The 18,510-nt window shown below is 23.2% G+C and overlaps 1 protein-coding gene across 1 annotated transcript in view; it reads right to left on the bottom strand.

Annotated features, from left to right (window-relative positions):
• Positions 1-18,510, bottom strand: part of LOC113559200 (potassium channel subfamily T member 2) — a 155,949-nt gene that overhangs the window by 79,188 nt on the left and 58,251 nt on the right. The window contains exon 2 of the mRNA XM_026964826.1: positions 12,583-12,759. Within this exon, the coding sequence (XP_026820627.1) occupies positions 12,583-12,758 (176 nt within the window). The 5' untranslated portion in view covers position 12,759. The remainder of the gene's footprint in view (positions 1-12,582; positions 12,760-18,510) is intronic.

Below are 18,510 nucleotides of genomic sequence, written 5' to 3'. Positions count from 1 at the left end.
AAATTATATATACAAAAAGAGTTATAGAATTACAAACTTAAAATAATTTTAATTGAAAGTGAATTTTATATTTTATCAAATATATATTTGAATATTTATAAGGGGTGGTTTTTCAAAATGACACACCTTGTGTTTTTTTTTATTAAATCGCGTGTGTTGTTACAATAACGAAATACTCGAATTTTAATTTTAAAAATGTTTAGATAAATATTTCTAAAACGTATAATATCACGTACACTTTCTAGCTAATTAGTATTTAGTGGAATTATACCAAGTCCACACATATCTATTTTATTATTATTATTGTAGTTCTTCCGAATAAAACTTAAAAATAATAAAAACTTAAAACAATGTGGTTATTAAATGATGGTCCGTTATAAAATAAAATAAATTGTTTAAAAAAACTAATTTGTAAAATGTTGGTAATATACGTATGTATGTAATGTACATTTCTCTTAGTCATTATTAAGATAGTAAAAACGAACTAATTTCGGCAAATTTTTCGGTTAAATATTGTTGTGAAATGTAAATAAAAATTATTATATTAGTGTTAAAGCAGATTTTGTCTTTTAAAAAATTAAGAATAACACAAAAACTGTAGGGGTTATACAATCAATGGTACTATTTTTTAGTGTTTTTATAAACTTGAAAAATGGTGAATTATTTATTTTCCTTTTAATCTCAAAGAATGTAAACATAAATTTTAAACGCCATGATTAAAATAAAAAATGTCATTAATAAACATATTGACATGTACCTACGAATCCAATTAACGTGTTAGTAAAAATAAAGGAAAATGTCCTTATTTTTAGACAATGATTGCATATAATTGAAAATTACAATATTTTGTTGTTTACAAGACATTTTATCTTATCATTATGTTCAAAAATTTGAATTTGAAATTTTATAAAAGAATTTTATGTTTCTAAAATTGTATTTTTAAAGTTACATGTTTTATTATTTTTATTTTTTTAAAAAAAACAATTTATGTGTAAGCATCAAACTCATTACGTAATAATTAGTAAAGAATAATAAAAAAATAACAACACTTAAAAAAATAAAGTATACAGAAAGTCCTTGAAAAAATTCTAAACACTTCACAAGGAAAGAAGAAATACATATATTATTCTGGAATGCTCTTATATTCTTTACTCTCTGTGTATGCATTATAAAAAATAAGGCTCGTCGATATAAGTAGTCATGCGGAAATTCTAATTTATAGAATATATTTTAATAAGAATTATTACCAAAAACTATGTAAAGAATATCGTTTATAGTTAATAAATACTAAATAGTAAAATTATACATAATATTCAGTTACATAATTATCTCGAATAAAGATAAACAGATGTTGTTTAAAAATGATTAACTATTGATATAGTCGGCACTCGCAACACTCCGTTCCAGCGGGATTCTAGTAGACGTACTTTATTTTTCAGAATTATTTAAAATATAGTTTAATTTAATTGTTGTTATTATTATAACGTAAAACAATCTGTACAATTATTTATCTAAAATTTAGTACATTAAGTAAAAACCTATAGGATATATTTTATGCTAATAAAAATATATAATATAATTAAGATAATAAAAACGTTGTTGAAAACAGCTGTTCTCTTAGAATAAATATTTAATCTTTCATTTTAAACTTTTTGTAAACGTTTAGCCATATAATCAAATACATACTATTCTTTACTATTTGACGAATTACATTAAAACATTGTTTATTAATGTTCTTTATTTTTCCAAATAGCACCATATTATTATCATAACATTGCCCTGCAAAAAAAAGGTCTATCCCTTAAAAAAAGGTAAGTACCACTCTGCTAACCCGTAAATTAAGTATCGAATGGGTCAAATTGGTGTTAAATTTGAATTCAATGTTATACCATTGTATACGAAAAACGGTTCTGAGCGGATACAGTTTGTCAGTTTATATCCCGAAAAATATTTCTTGATAGTATAAATACATTATACATACTATGTAGCTATTAAAATCATTTTTTTTTGCTTTTAGTATTACAGTAGGTTGAAATATTTTTTTTTTCGAAACTATTGCATTTATCATACTATTAGTATTATATAATATAGTTATTATAATATAATTTTAAAATATATATTTATAGTTTATAAATACTATTTAGTATATGAAGATTTAGTTATTTATATTTTAAAAATAATGACATTATGGTTGTTATTATATTAAATATAATTATTTAGCTTACATTTTATCATACAAGTTTAAGATCATTAATCTGGATTGTTTAAATATTTATATAAATCCAAAAAAATACTTTATAATCAATAAATTAAAAAAACAAGTTTCATAGAATAAAAATGTTGTTGCTGAACAATAATAATAAATATTGTAAAATATGAAATACTAAGCTCCATCTAGTGGTATACTTGTGTACGAAATATCTATTCAAACAACTTGTGGTTAATTTTTAAACTTAAATTAATGATAATATTATATAACTTATAGCTCAGTAATAATTAGTTAATTTTGGTTTATATTTATTCAATAGGTACTTAAAAATTGAATATTTAATGATGGTAGTGATAATAGTTGTAATAATTAAAGTAAATAATTTTATAAAAAACCAAATCCATAATAATACCATTTATCTACTATTGATTATTATAGTAATAAAAATATTTCATATAAAATTGTGAGTTACCTATTTCAGATAAATTAATCTCTTTACCTACTTAAAAAGATCTTTAAAATAATAATCTTACAATATCAATACCATTTTATACAAAGAAAAAATATTAAATTTCAAACAGTTTGACGATTGATTTTGATATTAGAGGACCTAATCGTTCAATAATACTACTGACGGTACGATGGCTGACAAGTGACAAGAAATGGATATTTTATACAATAGGTTTATTTTTCCCTAGGTATAATATTTCTACTTTTTTCACTTATCAACCTTATCTGACTCAATATTATTTAAATTTTTATGAAATCCAGAAACTGGATATTCTATTATGATTTATGACTATTTGTGATGTAATAATTATAGGTGTTTGAAAAGGTGTATTTATTCATATTATTATGTTACGTTCAAACAAATATTACAATAATATCGAACCATGTATATGTATGTACATAGATATATATAGTATATAAGTATATACGTATAGAAATACGTATCTCCAATAAAGTGGTCGCTATTTGTTATTTAAGAAATCTAATTCAATCGATAACAGCGATTTTTTTGGCGACAATCGATCGGAGTCAGTTATCTTACTTTTTTTTTATATATTATGTGGTATTACATTGAGTAAAATGATAAGAGATAATTTTAGTGTTATAAAATGTATTTAAATATGCATTAAAATTTTGAATAAAATATATGTGACCATTTTAAAATATTAATTTGTATATTTTATCTATTATAAAAATATAGTTATTACACTTATTATGAAGACAGATCTTTCAATAACTGCCAACATTAATTAGTTACTTGTCAACCAGAGAGGACCATTTTCTGACAGGACGTTTCATGGTGGTTCTATAATTTTAATCAAATACTCAATTTTTTTAAATGAAATATAAAATTTAATAAATTACATCAGCTTATTTTTACCTTGGTAAACAAGTTACGGAATTTAAATTACAATAATTTGTTCAATCTCTTTGTACTTTGCTTCTTTATAATAATTGATGATTTTAATACCAAGAATCCCCAACAAAGTAATAAATACACTAACACGAGAGGTGGATTATTTCATAATAAAATATTTAAAAACAAACTTCCCTTTATATCCGTATGTGAAGAAAATTACTTACATACATATTCAAACATATTCCCAACATACTTGATTTATTTATAGTATTTATCCCATACAAAATTACAATCACGTTTCAAATCACAAAAGGAGTCAATATATAAATATATTTTTTAATTAAAAAAAAAAAAACAAAATATCAAAAATAATTTTTGTTTAAACTTAATCGATTATTATGAAATGTACTGATTTTATATTCTCAAAGTATTAAAAATTGCTACTAAATACCACCCTTGAGGTTGATGTCAAAAGTATTAATTGTACTTTTCCAAAATTATCAAACCACACTAACACTTTTATTCATAAGATATGTGTACCTTAAATGTTTATATGAAACATTATATTAATTTATTTTATTACATTTTTACTTTAAATACGCGTAATGCATATAAAAAAAAAAATACTATAATTTTAATTTTATTTTTTTTTCATTTTTTGATGTTAATCTCGAGTCATTCGGCTTAAATTCCTTTTTTGGTCCAGCAGTTGATTAATTTAGTGACCACGTAGTTTAGGTTTGTGGACAGGTCCATCCATTCGTATTGAGTTTCTGTTATTGTGTATTCCTATAAATTTATTTCGTCCTGTACGCTTTACATTTACATAATAATATATCATTATAAATTATACTATTTTTTTTAGTTTTATTAAGTTCTTATTTGTTTTAATTAGCGCTACTTCCAGTTGATTGAGTGTTTTTCAAGCCCCATTTTGTATTTTTTGTACTGACAATTGGCTTTCTATTTTTCATGCAACTGCATTCCCAACTGTGTTCATACTGGTTCTTTATTTTGTGATATTATAAGTATTTCTTCTTACACACATATTTTGTATTCCTTGTGTGGTTATCAAATGTTCTACTTTCGAATTGTGCATAAAACTATTTCTCGATTTCAGGCAATTTGTCACAGCGATATACTCGTAAAGTGGATGTGTATTGCATCATATGGTTGAATTTGTATCTTTTATTTTCGGTTGTTGTTGACATACGTAAGTCCAGAGTTGCTATTCCATTTAAAGCTTGAATTTTAAATTGAAAAATTTTAATAGGAAATTTGGTTACGTATCACCATTATTAAATGATTTTTAATTGAAATAAAATACGTCTATTATGAACTGACGAACTCTGAGTATAAGTTCATATCACTGCAAATAATCGAAGTACTTGATGAAAATATGGTCCATACATAAAAGTAATAACTCTAAAAATCTGAATTTATAAAACTAAATTTATTAATAAGGGATAATTCGATTTAACCAATAACACGTTAAGCATTAATTATAATATTATCTATATCCTATTATTTGATGAATTTGTTATTTTTTTTTATCTCTTTACATACCAAGTGATTCATTTAATAACTCAACTCATTATTTCGAAAAGTTTTAACTTATTTGAAACAATTTTTTACCTAACTTTATGTCATTATAAACAACATTTCTGAAAAAAATAAAAATATATTTCTGATTATTTGTTACCATTATAATTTTTATTTTTTTGAATGACAAAATATTTTTAATTTTTAATTTCATATTCCTAATCAGAAATATTATTTGGGGTATTTCAATTTACAAAAATTAAATTTTGGACAAGTAATTAGTGAACTTTAAGTATTTAAATATTTATTTAAAATTAATTTTTTTTAATCGAAATACTCCAAAAAATATTTTATTTCAAAATATGAAATTAAAAATATGTGCAATTTTTCTAAAAAAGTAAGACTTAAAAATTGATATCAAATATTGTAAAAATATTTTATTTACAATTTTTCAAAATAATGAGTATAGAGTACTGTTAATACTTAAACAGATCATCCTTTACTTAAAAAACAAAAACAGTTAACCAATGTATAAACTATAAATATAATTAGTAATACAATTTTTTTTATCATTTTTATAAATACAGTCATCATAGTATTACATATACTAGTAGACATATTTCAGATACTAAGTTATTGATAACATGCTTATTTTTCTGATTACCTATCATTAAATTGCATATATGTATATCCTCAGGAAACTTAATATATAAGTAGTAACAAAAGACAATACATATGACAAAAAAAATAAATAAAAATATTAATAAGCAAAGCCATCATTAAAACAACGACGCTGTTGTGCAAAAAAAAAAAAAAATCATTGTCGTATTCACTATGTAAAAGACTTCGGAACACAATTATTTACGATCATCTTTATTTTATACTAACATTAATTTTTGTTTTTATCACAATTCTCTTTTAAGTATGATATATATATATATATATATATAAAGTGTTTATATTCACATTATTTTCTAACATTAATTTGTTAAAAAGAAGTTATCAAAATAACTTACAGACTTTGTAAAGTAGACATCAATATCAAGGTTTTTATTTTTTTGTTCTATATTCAAATGTTAAAAGACGTTGACTAGATAAACGTTATTAAAACGTAACGCTGAAAAGTAATTTGAGTCCCGTGACATGTTATGTACGCAGAGACATGAAAAAGTAGGTTACAGAGAAATGCTTTCAAAAGAGTGTCACTGACTTAAAAACAAGGATTAACAGTTAGGATTAATAATTGATAGTATCTGACAATATTAACACATACATATGGAAATACTATACAATTTCAAAGCCAATTCAATTGGAGACTATTCTTTGTTATAAATAAAGTAAATTTTTTTTATGGAATTATTATTACAAATAGTCAGAATGTATTTTGATATTTATACTAATTTAATTGATTCAAAGATGTGTGTAGCTATGGTGGGGGCAGTGGGCCACGACTCTCTCTCTCCATCGGTTGAATTAATAATCTATATACATATATGGGACCGCCTCTATTCACTCATTAACGCCCAAATCGAACCACTGGGTCTAGAGACTTAAAATCGTGTACAGAGGTTCCTTAAGCAATGTTGGGGCATACTAAGAAAATATTTTTCAAAATTCGACCTCTGAGGGGGTAATATGGGGTTTACTAATACACGGACAACGCCGTGATGGGACAGCTAGTTTAATATAAAAATGAACTGTTATTGTTGATTATGTTTTTTTAGTATTTTGTGTTTACCCCCTCCCTGTTTTAAAATGCTGGCTACGCTATTGGTTAATACTAGTTTAAAAACTCACATGAAGGAATGTCTATTGTATTGCTATCTCTATATAATAATTCGTGACATATGTCTAAAAAGTTTAGAAATTATTTATACGGTTCATAGACCGTGACCAAAGTTTCTATTAATATTTTTGTACCTTGTAAATTACATTATTTTACATCTGACTGAATCTCAGTGGTGTGCTTACTAAATAAAATAATTTTAATTTTCTGGTTATAACTGTATGTAAATTGTTATTAAATTAATTTTAAAAGTTTCAATCATTCAAGGTCAAAATTATTAAAACTAATGAAATTCTATTAACTACACAAGGTACCTGTATAACGCTGCGAGAAATTGTATAATAGTAGTATTTACAATATTATGTATGTTGTATATACATATTAAAAATAAAAACTAAATATTGTTATTAGACACATAATTAAATCATGAGGTAAACAATATTCTGCTTCTGCGATACGACTGTATTATACGCATTGACTAAATTATTTTATATGTGTCGCATTAAAAGAACAAAATCCGGTGTGAACTTGATTACCTTTATCACACCTTTCAGAAAACAAGTTTGTATTTAATACAAGTAGTACACATGTACAGGAACCTAAACCTCAGAATCCAAAAATGTTTATCTTGTATAAAATCGAAATGTTTATGAAATAAAGTACTAGTATTTTTTAACGATGATAATGTATGCAGCTGCTTTTATTTTTTGAGAAACATTATATGTTTGTATTGATTATTAAAATAGTGCTATACTATATATTTCTTTATGAAAACTTAGTAGTTTTCTTTTTAACTTTGTAAAAAGTAAAAGAAAAAATCTAGATATTATTTTGAAAATAATATTTCTATAAAATATGAAAAGTTTACAATACTATAATTTATCAAATGAATTGTCAAAATTAATTAGTTTTGTACTCAAGACTTGTTAAGATTACGTTAAAAATAGTTTGAAGCTCAAGTTTTAAGTTCTATGTTTTATTATTGATTTTTTTAAGAAGACTCAACTAGGTAAAAACAACTTTTTAAATCTTTGAAATGAATAAATAATTAGTTAATTAATGTTTGAAATGATTTTCTTAAACATATCAACATAGCTTATAGGGCTATAGATTGTTATATGTAGACCATTATTTGTATATTTTAATACATACACTCTAAAAATAATAAAAATTAACAATCAAAATTGAATATTTTAATTATTTTTTTCAGATAATAAATCTATTAATGTAATACATTTATTAAATTGTATACATTTTTATCTTTTTTAAATATACATATATATATATATATATATATATATATATATATATATATATATAAGTTAATTGTATATGTTTTAATTTTGCAGGTTATTAATTTTTCCACGATAATCCATGAACTATAGATATTGGACATACATACATTAAAGTTCCGAATGTAATATACAGAACATTATAAATAATAATCGAATAGTATTTTAAATTAAATTGCATATGCTTTAACTATATTGCAAAGTTAAGATAATTTTTCGAGTAAAAACTAAGTATGAAGTACAAATGAACGATAGGTATTAAATTTACAGTAAATATATGAAAAACATGGTATCTGGTAAAATAATTTTTCTTACAAAATAACCAATTATAAAATAAGAGTTTGGAATTTACATATTTGCATAATATAGAGAATTTTTGTTTTAAATTGCATATAAATATAAACACGATTGTTTATAAAAAATTAAATTATAATTTATATTAAACAACAAGAAAAAAAAAACCTTAATTGTTTTCAGGTATTACTAAATTAATGTTATAAGGTGCAGGATTATATATTAATTGCTTCATCAAAAAGTGTTTATAATGTATTTATAGGTACCTATGTTTGAGTAAAGGATAATAAATATTAAATTAACTCTGTTAAACAATTGACTAGGTATTTGCTGATGTTCACATATTGTATTGTATCTAAGAATGTTATGTATACCTATTATGATTATTGTGTATATAAATACATATATTTTATTGTGATATAATTGAGATACCTTCAAAATGTTTTATACATTACTTCAACTGGTTATATAAAAAGTGTTAACTATAATATACAACAATACCAAAACACATAAATTTTGTCAAAAAATAAAAATGTTAAATTATGTAAAAACAGTTCAAATGTCTTATATAAAGCAGACCAACATATTTTTCCCAAGAGTGTCTTCAATTGTGAATTTACATTTACGATCTTTTCTATTTTTTTAGTATGCAAACGTAAAACATGTTTGTTTTTAGAGGCTTATAAATAAAATATCTCAACATTTGAGAATACCATTCAAAATAATGTACACAATTGTATATAACATTATAATAATACATAGTAAAAGTATCAATGATAGACATAATATTAGAAATTATACATGGATAATATTTTGTTATTTCAGTTTATAAATTATAAATGGTAAGAAACAATTAAACTGTTGACTTGTAAGAATTGCATAATATAAAAATATTATTTTAGACCATAAATTATTAATTTTATGAAAAGTTAGAGGTGTAAGTTGAACACAATAAAAGTAAAAATAAAACGAATTATTATAACTTAACATTTATTATCGTATAATAAATGTATTTTTCATTGTTTGTGTTTATTTTTCAATTCGTATTTTAAATGAAACTTAAACAGGTAGGTAATTATCACATGGTTTACAATTTACTATAAAATACATTAAATGAAAAAAAAAAAAACAAAGAAATTAAAACTGACATTAAATTTTATAGCAAATAAATATTGAATAATTTTAGTCTATACAAGTTTGTCACCCAAAACAGTAAAAAATATTATTTTTTTATTGTATAATAAACGGGCAGTAACCCTTTAAGAAGTATAAGTATACAAAAAAAACAGCAACCAAGATATATATTCAAATAATAACAAAACAAAATTTCAATAATATTTTATAAATTTAAACGTTTAAGACTAATAATAAAGTTAGGTAACAAATAAACTAATAGCGGTTTTTATTACAATAAAGTATTTATTTTAAAATTATCACGAGTAGAATTAAAATAATTAACTGAATAAGAAATTTTATTGGCCTGAGCTTCGAATATTTCTAAGAAAAAAAGGATATTTAACCAGTATTTTTCCTATAATGTAAAATAACAATTAAATATAGATTGCGTGTATAAAGTAAAAGAATCTGGAACTTTATCAAAACTAATAATTCATGACAAAGAACATACCCAATGAGAATATTAAAAATAAACACAATGTCAGTCAAATTAAATTTTAAGTAGAGACAATAAGAACCCAAAGTTTCCTTTATTTAAATAATGGAGTCTCTAGAGTAGGAAATTTGTGATTTATATATTATAATAGGATATACTTTTTAAAAACTTATTTTGAACATTGTTAAGTTCAGTGTAACTAATAGACAAATTTGGTGACAAAATAAGTGAATCAAATTTAAGGTTAGATCCCAACTAATTTACTAATAAATTATAAGATACCAGTAGGTTATTTTTATTTATGTCAATGATAATATTATTTATATTATATACAATATACAAGAACCGTTGAAAAAAATAATGAAAGAAACTAAATAATATGTGTAATGGAGTGAATTTCATTTTATTTTTGTAGTTTTTAAGTAGTTAAGTTTTTTACAGAATTTTTAAAAATAGTTCACAGTATTTTGAAAATGATCTATCTAAATACGTTGTTAATATTATTAACAACAATGTCATATACTTTGTATGTATCCCAACTTAATACTTTAAGTTATGTTTATTTTGTGATTATTTCAGGAACGATTTTAAGGAAATGAAATCAAGGATGCACGAGAATAAAATTGCAATACCTCTTATAGAGTATAAGCTATATCATAATATAACACTTAAAATTAAATGATTCTTACAGGCTAAAGTTGTACTTATAAATAGTTAAATCACTTTTGATCTTATCGTTTTGTATAGTGTAAGTCTAAACTTTTCAAACAGAAATGAATAAATTACAAATTCTTCAAAATAAACTCTTATAAGTATCTTTGTAAAAGTTGTCTGGCAAATAATTTGCCTACAATAAATTACTAAACAGAGAACAAAGACATTGGAATACCATACTTGTTATTCTGAATGAAGGAATGATTTTTCACACTCTAAAATTAACTCATAGAAGAATTTTCTTCTACAAACTTAAAAAAGCAATCAAGAACCAGCTGAGACTAGCAAACTAACAGGAATAACTGAATAATATACAATTGATTTTCTAAATGTATATTTTGTAATAACCCACTCATATGTTAAAACAATATAAAACAATAATTATGTTCATTACATTTGTATAAAAAAAACCTACACATGGTTTTGGATTTTAAGCAGAATAACAATAATATTTTCAAGTATAACGTTTTTGGAAAAAAATATTTCAAAATACTTTATATCAAAAAACATGTACAGTGATATTGGCTGATACCGTCTACACTCAAAATCGTTTTTCGTAAAAATGTTTTATCATTGGATTAAAATTAAACATACCCATTAAACAGTAATCCACTCAAAACCTAACGTACAGATGAGTGCTATCTCACCTTGTTTATTTTTATGTCTAAACTAACTTTTTATAGCAGAATAAAATCTTCGATTTTCAAACTTAAATATCTTTTTAGATAAAAAAATTAATCTAGTTGATGCTTTGGAATTCAAAAGTAAAACGTTTCTTATAAATTTCATAATAATTGGGAAAATAAAAATAAAAAACCTAGGTAAAAAGAAAATGTTTAATCAAAATAAAGTCAATTTTTTATTTTGTTGTAAATTAAAAAGAAAATAATAATATATATAATATATATTCATTAGAAATTTTCACAAAATAGCTATATTGACTTTCTATATGTAGAATTGATAATATTATGCATTACAGTGCATAATATTTTCGAAATTTGAACCAAAAAATAATAACCATTTTGTTGGAAGAAGTCACCTATTGAGAAGTGATTACTATATTATAGTTATTTTAATTGTATTAATAATTTATTATTATAAAAATTATTGTTATCATTATTGGTTTTATTCATTAAAATGATTAAAATTCTGTTTGCTCCAAAGTTGTTATGATTTACTCATTGTTATTATATAAGTAAAATAGTTCAATTCAGTTTTCTAAGTTATAAGTTTATAACTATAATTATATTGGAATTATTAACTTAACATTTTTTTTTAAATATTTAAAATTTCAAAACCAAAAATGGAATTTATTAAAATATTATCCTAAATCAGAAACATTTAAAACTAGTACGTATAGTATTTATTTTTCTATTTTTTTTTATTGAAATTGCCTTTCATTCAAATCAAATTTGTAACTTAATTTAAAATAAAGTATGCATTTTTAATAGTAAAATATAATGAATAAGATAAAAAAACCAAACATTTTTTCATTTGAAATATTTTTTTATTTAAGTAAAATATGTTTTGTTATACTATTTTTTTGATTAATTGAATTACGAAATGGTTGTATAATATTATATAAATATATATAAATATTATACTATTAAATCCACTCTTGACTGAGGGGTATTAAGTTTATTACTCCAATTTAATATGAATATATACAACGCAGATTTTTAGTGCTTCAAATAAGAGTACTTTTAAACTGTTATCATTTATATTACGAATAATCATAATTAACTGTAATAAATAACATCTTACCTGGGAATTTGTAAGGCTACCGCGTCTAGGCTATCAGATGGTGTTAGTGGTGGTTTTTCAAACAACCGGCTGGGGGCCAGTGTTAGCTGATGCCTGTGCCTCATGCCTCGTTTCCGTTGTTTTTTTATTTCCTCCTCACGGCGAAGGTTGTGCAAACGAAAAAAGAACATTGACATTCTGAAATAATTTTATATATTTTAATATCGAATGCAAAAATTTTTATTACCGAGGTTATTTCATTTGAAATAGGTAAGTATTATGGTATTATGAATACGAATGAGTTAAAATGAACAGTGGAAGCGATTTGTATAAACTACTTTATTAACTTTTTTAATGACTTCAATTTATTTAATTAAAGTTGAACGAACTTTATTTGAATTTTATCGGAATTTTGTGTAAATGTTACAGATCTATTTTTTTTTTTTTTTTTTAGATATTTATTTAATTGTTTTGAATTATTCACTCGAATAAGTTATAAAAAAGATTTATAGCAATTTAATTTTATATAGTTACCAACCTCCTCAAATTTAAGAACAAAAAATGTCATAGGTTCAAATTTTAAATTAAAACCTAGTTATTATTTATAATTCTATAAATACTAAGCAATATAATAGAACTATTATAATTTAGTTATAAAAAATGACTAAACTTAATCTTTTAGGTAATTAAAACATTTACATTTAAATAATAACTGAATTCAATTGTTAGAGAATTAAAGAATTTATTTGTCTATATAAATCATAACATATTACTTAGTGTATTACAGCTAATTCAGATACAACTATCAAAATATATAATATACTATCGAAAAATACTTATCTACTTTGTAAAATAATATACGTATTTGATTTTATAGTAACAATAAGTATATATTGACACCAATATGAAAATAGATATATCTATTATGTATGATAGTGCAATACTTAATTTGTTATTAAAAATCACTTAATTTTTCAAATAGTTAATCTTTTCATAAAATTTAAATTAAGTGTATTATGTAAATTTCTTTTTGAAAAATATATCTTATTATAAAGTTTTAAATAGATTAGATAAATTCGCAATCTGAAGATTTGAACATACCCAACAAATTTATACCAATTAATCTACTATAATGTGAATTAGTTATATTATAGTTAAAAAAAAATATGTACAATACATACCATTTTTACTGGGTGTATGTATATTTTAATAAAATGAAACATCTGTACAATTTATTATTTAATTTTACGAAAATCTAAACCAAATGATTGATATTTATGAATAAAATTAAATAATATATAATTATTATTTACTTGTTTAGTCAAATTACACTAGTTGCTCTTGTACAATTATTAGCATAATATTATTATTAAATAGGGTTGGCGGAGTTATTATCTCAGTTTATCAAACATTGTATACTTTGAATTATTTTTAAGACTCAAAATAGTCAATTATTATATTTTAACTAGATATAAGTAAATATTTTTGTGGTTAGATAAGTAAATTTAGATTTAGTTGTGAAAAATTAATTATATCCAGTTTATAACTTTAAAGTGTACTACGAATGTGACGAAAATACAGTTCGAGTCTATAATATGTACACCGAATATGGTAATGAGTAATATTATCATACGAATATTAATTGAGACTCTAAGCATATTAAGTACTATAATGCATTTTTTTTAAATATCATCCATTATGCAACATTACACTTGAAAGTTGTAAGACATTTTATATATTAAGAGGAATTGATTTATTAGGAAGTTATTTGTACATTTTGTAGTTGAAATATCAATTATTTAAGGGTCATATTATCATAGAATAATATTTAAGCACTGAAATCAATTTAAATCATGAAATGTACCCTTATTAAGTTCATTAAATTAATATTTATATTAATACTTTAGATTACTACAAAGAACTTTAGTTTTTCGTATTTTTTTCAGATCCAAAAATAATAATATCGGATATGACACGTGGGCGGCAAATCCGTAAACATTTTCAAGGAAATATAATAAAATCTAAGGTCCCATGGAAAAGATGTATTTTATTGAAGGTCTACCGTAAATACTCCAGGGAATCAAATATTAGTTCCATCCATCGATTTCGTCAAAATTGTATGTGCACAAAATGACATATCAAATCGAGTTAACACTTTTTTCGTAATAAAGCAAGGCTAATAAAAAAAGTTTACTTGGTAAATTATAACACTAAAATCAAACAGCTATTTCGGCTAACTTTAGCGTAAACCTATGAAATTCTCACGAGAATAAAACTATACCTCACATTATTTAATAATAATAAATCTCTTATGTATGTAATTCAATTCTTGAATAAAAAAATCTATTTTACTTTTTTATTTTTCTATATCATGTAACAAAGTACTATTTTACTTATTTAATTTAATTTTATAAACAAAAAAAATGGTGTACAATAATTCAAAATATAATATAATGTACGGAACCTAAAATTAAAATTAATAAGTAGAACATATCGAATGGGGTTTTACACAGGATTTATTTTAGTTTTCATTGCTAGGATACTAATAAAATAACGTAGTTTTACTATTATAAATTAAGATATATGTTTGAACCGTAAGATAACAGATGTATCCCTTGTCTTTATTAATAATTATTTATTGCTAAAGGTCTAAATTAGGGTGGTTAGATTAGGTACATTTTTAAGAAATAAAGAAAGAAATAGTCCAAGTCGATTAAACGTTTGAATGTGAAATTAGAAGTTAAATTTTTAGACTAAAATATTAATTAAATTATTGATTAATATTGTATGGTTATAATATTATGTTAATTGTATATTATTTTGTAAAAATCTCATGAATTTTAGTGTTTTATTTTTTTATTTCGGCAACATAAATTGTACCTATCCATCTGTATTTATAAATTCTATAAATAATAAAAATTAAGTTTTAACTGTTATTTTTTACTTTTTACGTCTTCTCTTGTTTTTTAACCATATAAAAGTCATAATTTAGAATAATCGCTAATATTTTGTGAAAAGTTGTTAATTATGCTTAATTATAATGATTATTATTGGTACTGTATTCATGTAATTACACGATGAATCATTTTGAATCGTTTCATTTCGTGGAATATTTTTATATCTATATGTAGAAGTTTTCAAATATCCGTAAAAAAGCTACAAGTAACAAATATAAACAATAAATAAATACCATTGTATTTGTTTTTAATTTGCAACATATTATATAATAAGACGTATTTTTCAGTTAATGAAAAGTAAATATTTATTTAATTATTTGTTTTAATATTTTCCTGCTAAATCAATACAATAAAAATTTTGTCATCAATAGTTATGGCATTAAACGACACTCATTGCATTAAACTATTGTATAAAATCCTGTACACAAAAGAAATTCACAAAACCATAACAATTTTTTTTTTTTGTGGTTTTAAGAATTGAAACTTAAAATTCAAGATGAGCTTTTTTTTTGTGTAAAAAACACGTACTCTGTTGAGCAAAAATAGTTTTTAAATCGAACATAAAAAATACATATAAATTTTATAAAATATTATAAGAAGATTTCAATAATCATTATACTTTCTCATTTTTAATTTTAAACCAAAAACGAATAAATTTCCAAATATCTTATGGTAATCTAATAACCTTAGTCCTTGTGTGTACGTTGTACGTGCATAAAATAACTATATGTTTAGTGGTTAGTAACTTGTTAACTTTTCATATATTAGATAAGTTATTATTTAGTCACATTTATCATTTAGAAAAGAAGGGTAACAAGAAATTATACTTAGCCAATTTTTTTTTAATGTGTTATGGTTCACGGTTAATTAACTATTAAATAATCAACATTTTGTGAGCATAATTAAAATTATTTCAAATTTCCAGTTTAAAATTATTATTATTTACTATCTGATACATATTTTATTAGCTTTATTTTCATATTTTTTTCTTAGAATTGACCTTAATACCAATGGGTACTGCATTATTTTATTTTATTTTTGTTATGGAAGTCAATTTATTCTTATAATAATAAAAAATATTATATGATAAAATTATTAAAATGTGTTTTAAAAAAATATTTATGATACAATATGTCTTTTTATGCGATTAATTTAATTTACATGGTACATGAAACTTTTAATTTTTAGTAATTGTATTTTTATACACACATAAATGTATATAATTAAATCAAACGAAAAACAATAATTAATGTAATTTAAATTAGTGGTAGATGGTTGCTTTGCGTTAAATTTTTATTTTTTTGTTTCCAAATATCGGAAATTCAATCTAAATAAAATGTACATGGTTCATAATAATTTAATTATTACACTGAAAATACGATGTCAATGGTTAAAATAAAAATGTACCTACAAGTGTGATGCAAAAATACAAATGCGTTATGTACGAGTACAATACGTTTATTAATATTTATAAAATCGTTAGTCAATGCTCGATCAACAGGTTGTTTAAGGTTAGCTTGTTAAACTGTACGACGGATCAAACAGTTTAAAAGAATTACCGTCGTATTCATTTTATGCCATCGGTGGTGTGAAGTTACAATCGAAGAAAAATATCGCATTGATTTTTCTTTTAATATATAGGACAAAAATATGTGTGTTTTTATGTTGTTTGCCACGTATTCCTGTACAAAATCTATAAATTGTCATTGTGCGGTGCGATCATGACAATGAATCCGAAAAACGAAAGTCGGTTTTCTGTCGCCCTTTGCAAGTTGCCACCCGGAGTTATCGGTCCCCAAGGGCCTGACCGTAAGTCATAATGCGTGTAAAAAACGTATAAAAAGAAAAACTCATTTCCGTTTAGATTTTTATATCCAATCATTCGTCTGCTCGTATTGGCTGCTGGTATCTATTCTCTTCTCCGATATTAAATCCATCTCGTTATGCCGGTTATGTAATTCCACATCGTTAGCCCTTTTTCTCCACTCATTTCTACGTTTTCTCTATCCATCATCCCCAGAGACCCGTCTGATGTATATCGAGATGTACATATTTTACCAAAAGTTTTTGTAGTCTGTCTTTTTTCTATTATTTCCACATTATCCTTCCAAACGTAAAACGACCAGAGATGACCGTTACTCGACGTCAGTCATTTACACTCATCGGTGTTATTGAATTCCAGTTAAACCTTTCTCGACTTATCTCGCGTGAACTTGTATGTCAAAGATCAAAATAGAACAACTTTGTTGATTAAAAAAAAAAAAAAAAAAAATTAAATCATAAATTGTATATCCAATGCTAGATTAGGACAGTGTAAACCTTGTCGTTGCAAAGAGGCATCTTTTCATTATTCACTTTTGACGGCTCACAGACAGTTTGTAAAAACAAACTACCTAACTTACATTTATGTTTATGGTTGTTACTTGTTAGATATTTTGAAGTTAATTTGTAATCATTAGTTAGCCAATAATTATTAATTATATTAGTTTAATATTAGTTGTATTATTTACTGTATATAAATTGACGATTTATAGGTAGTCTTAGTAAACGGCGTTAACTTTATGAACATAACAAAAAAACTATTACAGTAGAGCCTCGATTAACCCAACTAATTGGGACTGCACCTAGTTCGGATATGCAAAAACTCGGATATTGGAAATTAAAAAAAAAAAATTTTAAAACACAGTTAAATATTTTATAATATGTACATGCATATTTATTATAATAAATATTTTATTACATTATTTGAAATACATTACATACATAAGGAACGTATAACGTTTGTTATATTTTTTTGACAAAATCATTGATTTTTATTTGACGATGAGCTGCAACGCGCTTTTCTGCAGCCAAATCACGGATACGAGTTTTAATGTTCGGATACGCTAATTGCAGTTTGGATAATAGAGGGTTCGTATAACGCAGGTTCGGATAATCGAGGTTTTATTGTATATCATAGTCGGATCTTTTTTATTTTTAATTTCTAAAGCGG

Source organism: Rhopalosiphum maidis, chromosome 1 (genome assembly GCF_003676215.2).
Source record: "Rhopalosiphum maidis isolate BTI-1 chromosome 1, ASM367621v3, whole genome shotgun sequence".
Lineage (NCBI taxonomy): Eukaryota > Metazoa > Arthropoda > Insecta > Hemiptera > Aphididae > Rhopalosiphum > Rhopalosiphum maidis.
This window is presented reverse-complemented; position numbering and strand designations above follow the sequence as displayed.